Source organism: Anguilla rostrata, chromosome 13 (genome assembly GCF_018555375.3).
Source record: "Anguilla rostrata isolate EN2019 chromosome 13, ASM1855537v3, whole genome shotgun sequence".
Taxonomy (NCBI): Eukaryota; Metazoa; Chordata; class Actinopteri; order Anguilliformes; family Anguillidae; genus Anguilla; species Anguilla rostrata.
The window spans coordinates 1,891,799-1,903,398 of record NC_057945.1 but is presented as its reverse complement, the minus strand read 5'-3'; the positions used below and the strand labels follow the sequence as shown (position 1 = coordinate 1,903,398).

The 11,600-nt window shown below is 48.7% G+C and overlaps 1 protein-coding gene across 5 annotated transcripts in view; it reads right to left on the bottom strand.

Moving 5' to 3' along the window:
- The window catches only part of LOC135238219 (DDB1- and CUL4-associated factor 1-like), a 45,634-nt gene that overhangs the window by 28,869 nt on the left and 5,165 nt on the right, over nt 1–11,600 (bottom strand). For all 5 annotated transcript variants that reach the window (XM_064305973.1, XM_064305971.1, XM_064305975.1 and 2 more), the window contains exons 5-7: nt 9,421–9,534; nt 8,834–8,971; nt 2,549–3,166 (exon numbers count right to left, since the gene is read on the bottom strand). In XM_064305973.1, coding sequence (XP_064162043.1) covers nt 2,549–3,166; nt 8,834–8,971; nt 9,421–9,534 — 870 coding nt within the window. The remainder of the gene's footprint in view (nt 1–2,548; nt 3,167–8,833; nt 8,972–9,420; nt 9,535–11,600) is intronic.

Sequence of the window (11,600 nt, the reverse complement as noted above, 5' to 3'; positions counted from 1 at the left end):
TCTTTTTTATTTTAAGTTTGAATACCATCTGTGACATTTAAGTTAAATCACAAATTGAAAATCATTATGTCTGGTTTCAGGCAAAAACCAACGCTCTGCAATTTGGTTTTGTCACATGGAAAATATTATGCCTGAAGGTGGGGGTTACAGCTGGCTGGATTTAACAATTATTTGTCTGCAAATACCACCTCTGGTGTTAGAAGCAGAAGCAAACGTGTTTTAGGGGTAATCAATGGTTGAGCTGGATTACCTCCTGACACACTCATGTTTCATGTCTTTATATAGAAGTTAAAACCATGAATCTTGTCATAATAACATCAGAGCTTAGCCCTGCTTCCAACAACAGAAGGCAACTTTAATACGCACATTTGTCATCTTTCAGATGACCGTCCTTGTCTGACCCCGCTCCCACACCCCACCCTTCTACACCTCACGCGATCAGCGCAGCCACACCCCTCGTCTCTCTCCACCGTCCCCTCCCCTCTTGCGCAATGCAAAATGGGCTTTCCTTTACTTGAGTTTTTGGGTGCTTAACATCAGCCAGCTAACTGAGGGTTGGTCTCTGCTGTTCCCACCTGGGGAATTTGAACCTTGCGTCTGGGTGTGGTGTTATGTGGTGTTTGGTGTGTGCAGGATCTGACGTTTTAGTTTTAGTGTTCATCTGGAATTTCTATATTTTCAGCCCTAGCTTTTTAAAATACTTGGCTGAGTTCTGATTCCTGGAGTTTGATCTTGTTTCTTAGGACTATCTTGGGAGAAACAAGCTGTGGTTTGGTACTTTCTTTCATTCAACACTTTGTTACTGTAACCTGTCTGTGTTTGTAACATCCATTGTTTGTCATGGCAGTTTGAACCTTGATCTTTAGACGTTGAATAATTTGTTTTGATTTAATACATTTCTTAATTTAATCTGGTTGCGAGTTGTACATTTTGATAAAGGTGATCCAAAATGTTGCTCTGCCAATCAACAACTTCTAATGCTTAATCTCACAGCATTTAGCACAATTTGAGACTCACCCCCAACACTCAAATCTCTCAGTGTTTAGTACAGCAACACAGGGATTTAATGAGTACTTAAGCACACAGTGTTGGGCACAATTACACTGACATTAAGATCAACAAAGTGCCAAATTTTTTGTGAGCATACTACATTAACAGCTCCATAACCATGTCTGTGTTCCTGACTCAGAAGCACTGGACATGCCCCCCATCCCCTCCCCCACACTATGTGACTGGCTGTCTGTTCACCATACTGTCAGAGGTTTGTTGAATGAATTTAGTTTTGCATATTCATATTTTGACATTGGGGTCGCTCATTTTCATTTTTTACCGGTTTATCCACCTCCCCTACAGTCCCGTTCAGGTCGATGTGTGAGAGTTTACTGTATCATGGCAACACAGATTAAGACTGCCACCTAAAACAATGCTGATTCGATTTCATCGTTAGGTTTTATTTTTCTCATTAGGCTACGCATATTATACGCAGACGGTTGTTAAACGTAACTGTTAATTAAAGAATTGATGTTTACGAAATACAGTATCCGTTATTACATTTTTTTTTTGTTTCATAAAATTGTGATATGGCAGTGCTTAACTTACACCTCATATTTAATTTTCAATTTAAAAAAAACTCCAGTTAAAAGGTGGTTTTTCTTCATTCAGCATATATTTGCATGGCTTCCCCCCAGTATTGTTGATGACTGCCTCCACAAACATTAGAGAAGAATCTCACACCTCAGACTCCTTAATCTTACGTAGAACCAATCAAAAAACGCCTCCTATTTACCAGAATTGGCAGGGTGTAGTCATGGCGTAGGCTGTACTGTGTGAACACCACGGCTCACCGCTTCACACCACCACTGCTTCCCCTCTGAGGCACTTCCCCCTCTATGGACTATTTTCCAGGGGAAACCCTGGTTTGTTTTCTGTTTCCATATGGAATCGCGGGAATACTGTATGGCGAACCCAACGATCGGGATAGGAATCATATCTTGGGCTGTATCATCTGACAGCTCCTAACCTCAAACCATTTCACAGCCAGTCCTTTGTAATCTTACCATTTGGCACAATGACAGAGAGGTTTATATGGCTCTGCCAGAGTATGCTATTCAACGCGGAGTTAAAAACATGCTAGCGCACCGAGCGCTAAGGAGAGAAACCAGCGAGCACACCACTACCAGCCCCCTGTAGCGTGTGCCATGGTCTTCGCCAGGTTAGCTCACAGAACAGAACAGCAGTGTTCCGCCATTTTCTTAATATATACACTTTTCTTGCATAGGGCCTTCATTAACGCTCTAAGTGTGAGATCACACATATGTGATTAGACTGTTCCTAACATTCTAACATTCTGATGTCACAATCACTACTGGTGACTGAAAGCAACAAAGTTCTAGAACACTGACTCAGAATTTTGAAAACACATTCCACAAAACCTACTCTTTAAAGGGGACAAATACAGATGAGTCCAGAACGTGTGAGGGAAAGCATGATGGAAAGGAGGTGCTGAAAGGTAAAGGAGAGGAGAAAGGAGGTGGGGCGGGGAGCTCACCTCCTGGTACTCCCCCAGGGGGGTGAGGTACTGCAGGATGAGCCGCTGCTCGATGGCGGGCGTGAGCGGGTACAGGTGGTAGTTGTTGCCGATGACCCAGGGGCTGGTCTCGGACCAGCTGCTGTTGGAGAGCTCGCTGAAGGAGCGCTCGGGCTCGGGCAGCGAGAAGTTCAGCTTCTGCTTGGCCTTGCGCTCGCCCTCCCTGTCCGTCTTCTTCCAGCCCGGGGCCCCGCCCTCCAGCCGGCCCGGCCCGCCCACCTCCGGGTACACGGGCTCCGCCGCCGGCTTGATGGAGGTGTGGCCTCCGGCCTTGAGGGCGGAGCCTGTTTTGAGTGACGGCTCGGGCAGCGGCTCGGGCAGTGGCTCCGGGTCGGGTTTGCTGACCTCGTTGGCCTCCTCTTCCCCGCGCCCCCCCTCCGCCTCCTCCTCCTCCGCCCTCCCGCCCGCGTCGTTGCGCGGGGGCGACGGGGCGATCGGGAAGCCCCCGTCCACCGCCTCCTCGTCCAGCGGGAGCAGCGGCTCGCTGGCGCACTTCCTGGGGCTGGGCCGCTTGAACTCCGGCCGGCTCTTGGCGTCCTTATCCAGCAGCTCCCGCAGGCGCCGCAGCATCAGAGGGACCTGCGGAACCCAGCGCTCTTAAAGGGACAGTACACCTTTAACACACATGCACTCACTACATCATTACACTGTGTGTGTGTGTGTGTGTGTGTGTGTGTGTGTGCGCGCGGTTAACTGGCCCGGACAGTACACCTTTAACACACATGCACTCACTACATCATTACACTGTGTGTGTGTGTGTGCGTCTGTGTGTGCGTGTGTGTGGTTAACTGGCCCAGACAGTACACCTTTAACACACATGCACTCACTACATCATTACACTGTGTGTGTGTGTGTGTGTCTGTGTGTGTGTGTGTATGTGTTCAACTGGCCCGGACAGTACACCTTTAACACGCATGCACTCACTACATCATTTCACTGTGTGTGTGTGTGTGTGTGTGTGTTCAACTGGCCCGGACAGTACACCTTTAACACGTATGCACTCACTACATCATTTCACTGTGTGTGTGTGTCTGTGTTCTCAACTGGCCTGGACAGTTGACAGTATGAGTTTCTCATATGTATAAAAGGGCTTGGCAATGACCTTCAAGGGTTCAATGAAAAATGTCAATAATATTGGTATCATAGATTGGAAACAGCGGTCCCATTCAAACTGCTACAAGGAGCATCCACTGGTGAACCCCCTGCTGGGAAGTGCATACAGAAAAGCCGCGTTTCCACCGCAGGAACTTTACCCCGGAACTAGGAACCTTTTGAGGAACTCAGTGCGTTTCCACCGCAGGAACTAGGGTCTAAATTAAGTTCCGGGGTCTTTATTTTACCCCCAAAAACGTCCCTGCTCGGGGGGTAGTACTTTCCAAAAGTACCGGAACCTTTGGGGTGGGGCGCAAGCGCTGAAAATTTCTGATTGGTCGACTACTTGCAGTGTTTCATTTCAACCGCCATGTTTAAAAATCTGCAGCCGCAAAATGATTTATTTTCATAATAACTTCAAATCAAACTTGTATGTTATGCGGTGCAGTAGCCTACTTTTGGTTATAGCCTGCCAACGTCTTGGAATTATAACGTGTGCTCTTCTGTTCTTTTCTTGCTTTAGTATTCGTTTTCTAAAATGCTAAGCATTCGTGCTGGGACAGCATATTACATTCCAAAACATTCAAACGGATTAATTCGGTTGCTGAATATTTTCTTCCAGATTTTCTTTGTTAGCCCGTTGTAATTGACTCAAAATGTTTGATACAATTATGTGAGGTATGCGGTAGTTCTGCTTAATTCACACTGGTGATACAGTAAAAGCAAACTGGAAATCACCTTCCGCACTTTTTGTCAGGGTAAAATAACAGGTTCATTCTAGTAATCGTCCCTTCAGCTTTTTCAGACTGCCGTAATTTTACTCTGCCATTCTTCAATTCCACAAAAAGACCAGGAAGACTATGGACTAATTTATGGTGCATGGTTCGCATCTGGAGGGCACACTATAGCCGCGTTTCCACCGCAGGAACTATACCCCGGAACTAGGAACCTTTTGAGGAACTCAGTGCGTTTCCACCGCAGGAACTAGGGTCTAAATTTAGTTCTGGGGGCTTTGTTTTACCCCCCAAAACGTTCCTGCTCGGGGGGTAGTAAGCCGCGTTTCCACCAAAATTACCCGGAACTTTCAGTCCCAGGAACTACTTTACCAGGAACTAAAAGGTTCCTTCAGCCAATGGTTGTCTGCGTTTCCACCGGGGTCTAAAGTACCGCGAAGATTAGGCAAATTAGCCCACTGACGTTGTCGTCGGTCCATCTGTCATATGATTTCTTCTGTAACCCCATACTACCACCGAAGTAGCCTACATTATTTTCTAATAACCAGCCCGGAGGGGTTTATTCCACTTATATACAACGGGTTACCAACAATGACTATATATGGTTACTTTTGTATTTATTGATTTTCATACATCCTCTCAAACACATTCATTAACAGCAGAAAACATGCACACGTTGTAAACAATTTGCTGTTTTATTACTTTCTCGTCGTCAATTCCATATAGGCTAATCGCAAAATGACAAGAATAGAACGAAAACTCGGACTTGCGTGAAAATGTAAATTAGTAGTGGTACAGCCACCGTTTGCTTTCCTTCGAAGTTACTGCTAGCCGAGCAGCGAAGTGTGCCCTCCAGATGCGAACCATGCACCATAAATTAGTCCATAGTCTTCCTGGTCTTTTCGTGGAATTGAAAAATGGCAGTAAAATTGAGTAAAATTACGGCAGTCTGAAAAAGCTAAAGGGAAGATTACTAGAATTAACCTGTTATTTTACCCGGATAAAAAGTGCGGAAGGTGATTTCCAGTTTGCTTGTACTGTATCACCAATGTTAATTATGCAGAACTACCGCATACCTCACATAACTGTATCAAACGTTTTGAGTCAATTACAACGGGCTAACAAAGAAAATCCGGAAGAAAATATTCAGCAACCGAATTAATCCGTTTGAATGTTTTGGTAGCCTACGTAATATGCTGTCCCAGCACGAATGCTTAGCATTTTATAAAACGAATACTAAAGCAAGAAAAGAACAGAAGAGCACACGTTATAATTCCAAGACGTTGACAGGCTATAACCAAAAGTAGGCTACTGCGCCGCATAATATACAAGTTTGATTTGAAGTTATTATGAAAATAAATTGGTTTGCCGCTGCATATTTTCAAACATGGCGGGTAATGGCGGAAAATAAATACAACACAAATGCTACGAGTACTCGACCAATCAGAAATGTTCAGCGCTGCAAGCTCAACCCAAAAGGTTCCTGTACTTTCGGAAAGTACTACCCCGCGAGCAGGAACGTTTTGGGGGGTAAAACAAAGCCCCCAGAACTAAATTTAGACCCTAGTTCCTTGCGGTGGAAACGCACTGAGTTCCTCAAAAGGTTCCTAGTTCCGGGGTATAGTTCCTGCGGTGGAAACGCGGCTGTACTTTCCGAAAGTACAGGAACCTTTTGGGTGGAGCTTGCAGCGCTGAACATTTCTGATTGGTCGAGTACTCGTAGCATTTGTGTTGTATTTATTTTCCGCCATTACCCGCCATGTTTGAAAATATGCAGCGGCAAACCAATTTATTTTCATAATAACTTCAAATCAAACTTGTATGTTATGCGGCGCAGTAGCCTACTTTTGGTTATAGCCTGTCAACGTCTTGGAATTATAACGTGTGCTCTTCTGTTCTTTTCTTGCTTTAGTATTCGTTTTATAAAATGCTAAGCATTCGTGCTGGGACAGCATATTACGCAGGCTACCAAAACATTCAAACGGATTAATTCGGTTGCTGAATATTTGCGATTAGCCTATATGGAATTGACGACGAGAAAGTAATAAAACAGCAAATTGTTTACAACGTGTGCATGTTTTCTGCTGTTAATGAATGTGTTTGAGAGGATATATGAAAATCAATAAATACAAAAGTAACCATATATAGTCATTGTTGGTAACCCGTTGTATAGAAGTGGAATACCGGCTGTACCGGTTATTAGAAAATAATGTAGGCTACTTCGGTGGTAGTATGGGGTTACAGAAGAAATCATATGACAGATGGACCGACGACAACGTCAGTGGCCTAATTTGCCTAATCTTCGCGGTACTTTAGACCCCGGTGGAAACGCAGACAACCATTGGCTGAAGGAACCTTTTAGTTCCTGGTAAAGTAGTTCCTGGGACTGAAAGTTCCGGGTAATTTTGGTGGAAACGCGGCTTTTGCTGCTCGGCTAGCAGTAACTTTGAAGGAACGCAAACGGTGGCTGTACCACTGCTAATTTAAATTTTCACGCAAGTCCGAGTTTTCGTTAGTCAGTGGGCTAATTTGCCTAATCTTCGCGGGACTTTAGACCACCGTGGAAACGCAGACAACAATGGGCTGAAGGAACCTTTTAGTTCCTGGTAAAGTAGTTCCTGGGACTAAAAGTTCTGGGTACTTTTGTTGGAAACGCGGCTTAAGATACTCACCCTGCAAACAGAGCCGCTGAGTAAAAAATGATTTTTTAAAAAGCGCATGACATAATTCAAACCCTGCAATCAATAAAGCAGAAGAATGGCCCCTTACTAGCCTGGCACTGACTTTGTACCCAAGCCTTGAGAGTTCTCACACCCCACCCAGGTTGTGCACCACGCTAAAGCCTCATTTTTTACTATATCAGATCGTTTTGGATTGTATCGTAGCAGAAACTGCGATATTGTGAAATATCGAATCGTTGACTCAAGAACCGAAATGATGTCCCATTATGAGAGGCCCACACCTCTAACTCCCCTGCAGTGAGGCCCACACCCCTAACTCCCCTGCAGTGAGGTCCACACCCCTAACTCCCCGGAGGTGAGGTCCACACCCCTAACTCCCCGGAGGTGAGGTCCACACCCCTAACTCCCCTGCAGTGAGGTCCACACCCCTAACTCCCCGGAGGTGAGGTCCACACCCCTAACTCCCCGGAGGTGAGGTCCACACCCCTAGCTCCCCGGTGATGAGGCCCACACCCCTAACTCCCCTGCAGTGAGGTCCACACCCCTAACTCCCCGGAGGTGAGGTCCACACCCCTAACTCCCGGTGATGAGGCCCACACCCCTAACTCCCCTGCAGTGAGGTCCACACCCCTAACTCCCCGGAGGTGAGGTCCACACCCCTAACTCCCCGGTGATGAGGCCCACACCCCTAACTCCCCTGCAGTGAGGTCCACACCCCTAACTCCCCGGAGGTGAGGTCCACACCCCTAACTCCCCGGAGGTGAGGTCCACACCCCTAACTCCCCGGAGGTGAGGTCCACACCCCTAACTCCCCGGTGGTGAGGTCCACACCCCTAACTCCCCGGTGGTGAGGTTCACACCCCTTACTCCCCCTCAGTGAGGTCCACACCCCTAACTCCCCGGTGATGAGGCCCACACCCCTAACTCCCCTGCAGTGAGGCCCACACCCCTAACTCCCCTGCAGTGAGGCCCACACCCCTAACTCCCCGGTGGTGAGGTCCACACCCCTAACTCCCCTGCAGTGAGGTCCACACCCCTAACTCCCCTGCAGTGAGGTCCACACCCCTAACTCCCCTGCAGTGAGGCCCACACCCCTAACTCCCCGGTGGTGAGGTCCACACCCCTAACTCCCCGGTGGTGAGGTCCACACCCCTAACTCCCCTGCAGTGAGGCCCACACCCCTAACTCCCCGGTGGTGAGGCCCACACCCCTAACTCCCCTGAAGTGAGGCCCACACCCCTAACTCCCCGGAGGTGAGGCCCACACCCCTAACTCCCCTGCAGTGAGGTCCACACCCCTAACTCCCCGGAAGTGAGGCCCACACCCCTAACTCCCCGGAAGTGAGGCCCACACCCCTAACTCCCCTGAGGTGAGGCCCACACCCCTAACTCCCCGGAGGTGAGGCCCACACCCCTAACTCCCCGGAGGTGAGGCCCACACCCCTAACTCCCCGGAGGTGAGGCCCACACCCCTAACTCCTCTGAGGTGAGGCCCACACCCCTAACTCCCCGGTGGTGAGGTCCACACCCCTTACTCCCCTGCAGTGAGGTCCACACCCCTAACTCCCCTGCAGTGAGGCCCACACCCCTAACTCCCCGGAGGTGAGGTCCACACCCCTAACTCCCCTGCAGTGAGGCCCACACCCCTAACTCCCCGGAGGTGAGGTCCACACCCCTAACTCCCCGGAGGTGAGGTCCACACCCCTAGCTCCCCGGCGGTGAGGGCGGCCCCAGACTGACCAGCTGCGAGTTCTCCTCGCGGTAGTTGGCGGCGATGTCCTGGCTGTCCATGGCTCCTGCCAGCAGGCCGGTGGCGTAGATGCGCAGCGGCTGGTCTGCCTCCTGCGCCCACTTGAACAGCTTCTCCACCACGCCCTCCTGTGGCAGAGAGGGAAAGCGCAGCTGAAGCCACAACGTACCACACACAGCACACTTCTCAGGACAGCCAGTCGCTGTACGCTAGCTCTGCAGCTAACGGCTGGTGCTCTTTTTAATTAGTCATAGCTCAGTTACTACGGACTTCAGTTTGCCACCATCTCAGGACACAGCATTTATAGCACCATTGCTTCTCCACATAAAGCTTCTTTTCTACCAGGTCAGCCAACTGTTATTCATATAAGCTCACTGCATGAATTATGTTAAAGGCTAACTTCAGAAATGTTTTTTCCTTCTATAAATGAAAAAAACACCCAATTTCATATCAAGGCAAACTGAAATAGGAGTCAAATAGTTTTAGCCTGAATAAATCATTTCTGCAAGAACACACATACGTACTACAGTAAGGACAACTCGCCACAAAACCGTCTGACACTGTCCTATAACCGCACCTTCTCCTGGAAGACCACGGCCGTCTCCAGGCCGGGCATGATGTTCAGCAGGAGACGGCAGGCGGCGGTGTTCAGGTTCAGCTCTCTGCTCGTCATCACGTACGTGTTCAGGAGCTGTGGGAGGGAGGAGAGCACCAAGCTTTATTCATGCGCCGGACACATTTCCCCGGCGTGGAGTGAGGCGTACATAACCTTAGAAGGCGGGGGGAACGTAAATTATTATGTAATGGTCCTAAACTACTCTCTTCACCCCATGCCAATGCAGGGGGGCATCTTTCAAAATGGCAGGGGCCCTATCCACAGAGAAACAGTGGCCCTATTCAGAAAAAGAGTGGCCCTATCCACAGAGAGACAGTGGCCCTTTCCACAGAGAGACAGGGGCCCCATTCACAAAGAGGCAGGGGCCCTATCCACAGAGAGACAGGGGCCCCATCCACAGAGAGACCGGGGCCCCATCCACAGAGAGGCAGGGGCCCCATCCACAGAGAGACAGTGGCCCCGTCCACAGAGAGACAGGGGCCCTGTCCACAGAGAGACAGTGGCCCTTTCCACAGAGAGACAGGGGCCCCATTCACAAAGAGGCAGGGGCCCTATCCACAGAGAGACAGGGGCCCCATCCACAGAGACCAGGGCCCCATCCACAGAGAGGCAGGGGCCCCATCCACAGAGAGACAGTGGCCCCGTCCACAGAGAGACAGGGGCCCTGTCCACAGAGAGACAGTGGCCCTATCCACAGAGAGGCAGGGGCCCCATCCACAGAGAGACAGTGGTCCTATCCACAGAGAGACAGTGGCCCTATCCACAGAGAGACAGTGGCCCTATCCAAAGAGAGAAAGTGGCCCTATTCACAGAGAGACGGGGCCCTATCCACAGAGAGTGGCCCTATCCACAGAGAGACAGGGGCCCTATCCACAGAGAGAGAGGGGCCCTATCCACAGAGAGACAGTGGCCCTATCCACAGAGAGACAGGGGCCCTATCCACAGAGAGACAGGGGCCCTATCCACAGAGAGACAGTGGCCCTATCCACAGAGAGACGGGGCCCTATCCACAGAGAGTGGCCCTATCCACAGAGAGACAGGGGCCCTATCCACAGAAAGAGAGAGGGGCCCTATCCACAGAGAGACAGTGGCCCTATCCACAGAGAGACAGGGGCCCTATCCACAGAGAGACAGGGGCCCTATCCACAGAGAGACAGTGGCCCTATCCACAGAGAGACAGGGGCCCTATCCACAGAGAGACAGGGGCCCTATCCACAGAGAGACAGTGGCCCTATCCACAGACAGAAAGTGGCCATATCCACAAAGAGACAGTGGCCCTATTCACAGATAGACAGTCACCCATTGGTTTAAGGAGCTTGAAACTGATGTTGTCTAAATATGACAGGCGTTCAGTCATTAGGTCTGAACAAGCATTTAGCTCACTATCTAGACCAGCCATAACTTTACGTCCCACTTCCATTGACTAAACGAGTGGATTGACTTTTCTGTGGAAGAGTTGTGTTGTAGTCGTGCAGAATTAAGACCATACAAACAGCATAATACAGGCTACACTAGTACAGGGGTGGCAGATATGACTAATTTATATGTTTAAAACACGACAATTTACACTCATATTTTGACCAATGATCACAGATTTGAACGCTATACTTAAGCACCACCCCCCCCCATTATATTTTTTCCGCTTAGGGTCGCTCACTGCTACAGGCATCGGGTTATGACGGTACAACACCCCTGAACAATTCAGTGGTAACCATGGTTTCATGGTATGAATGAGTAACCTAAATGTCCATGTCGTGACTCAGACTGAAGACTCACCTCTTCAGACTGCACCATGGCTCCCCTGACTGTCTTTAAACTAACCTCTTTATTTTGGGATTTGCTTTAGGAATAAGGTTACAGGTACGGCTGTGTACAGATACAGACAATATTAATACATGGTTTGTTTGGCTCACTTTACACTCATTATAAACAAGGCTTCCTGAGATTAACACTGATACTCTCACTTTTCTGAACTGTTCTGGATAAGAGAGTCTGCTAAGTAATTGTAATTATAATGTATTGTAATATAACGTAGTGTAGTGTAGTGCAATGTAGTGTAATGTAGTGTAGTGTAATGGAATGTAGTGTAATGTAATGTAGTGTAATGTAGTGTAGTGTAATGTAATGTAGTGCAGTGTAGT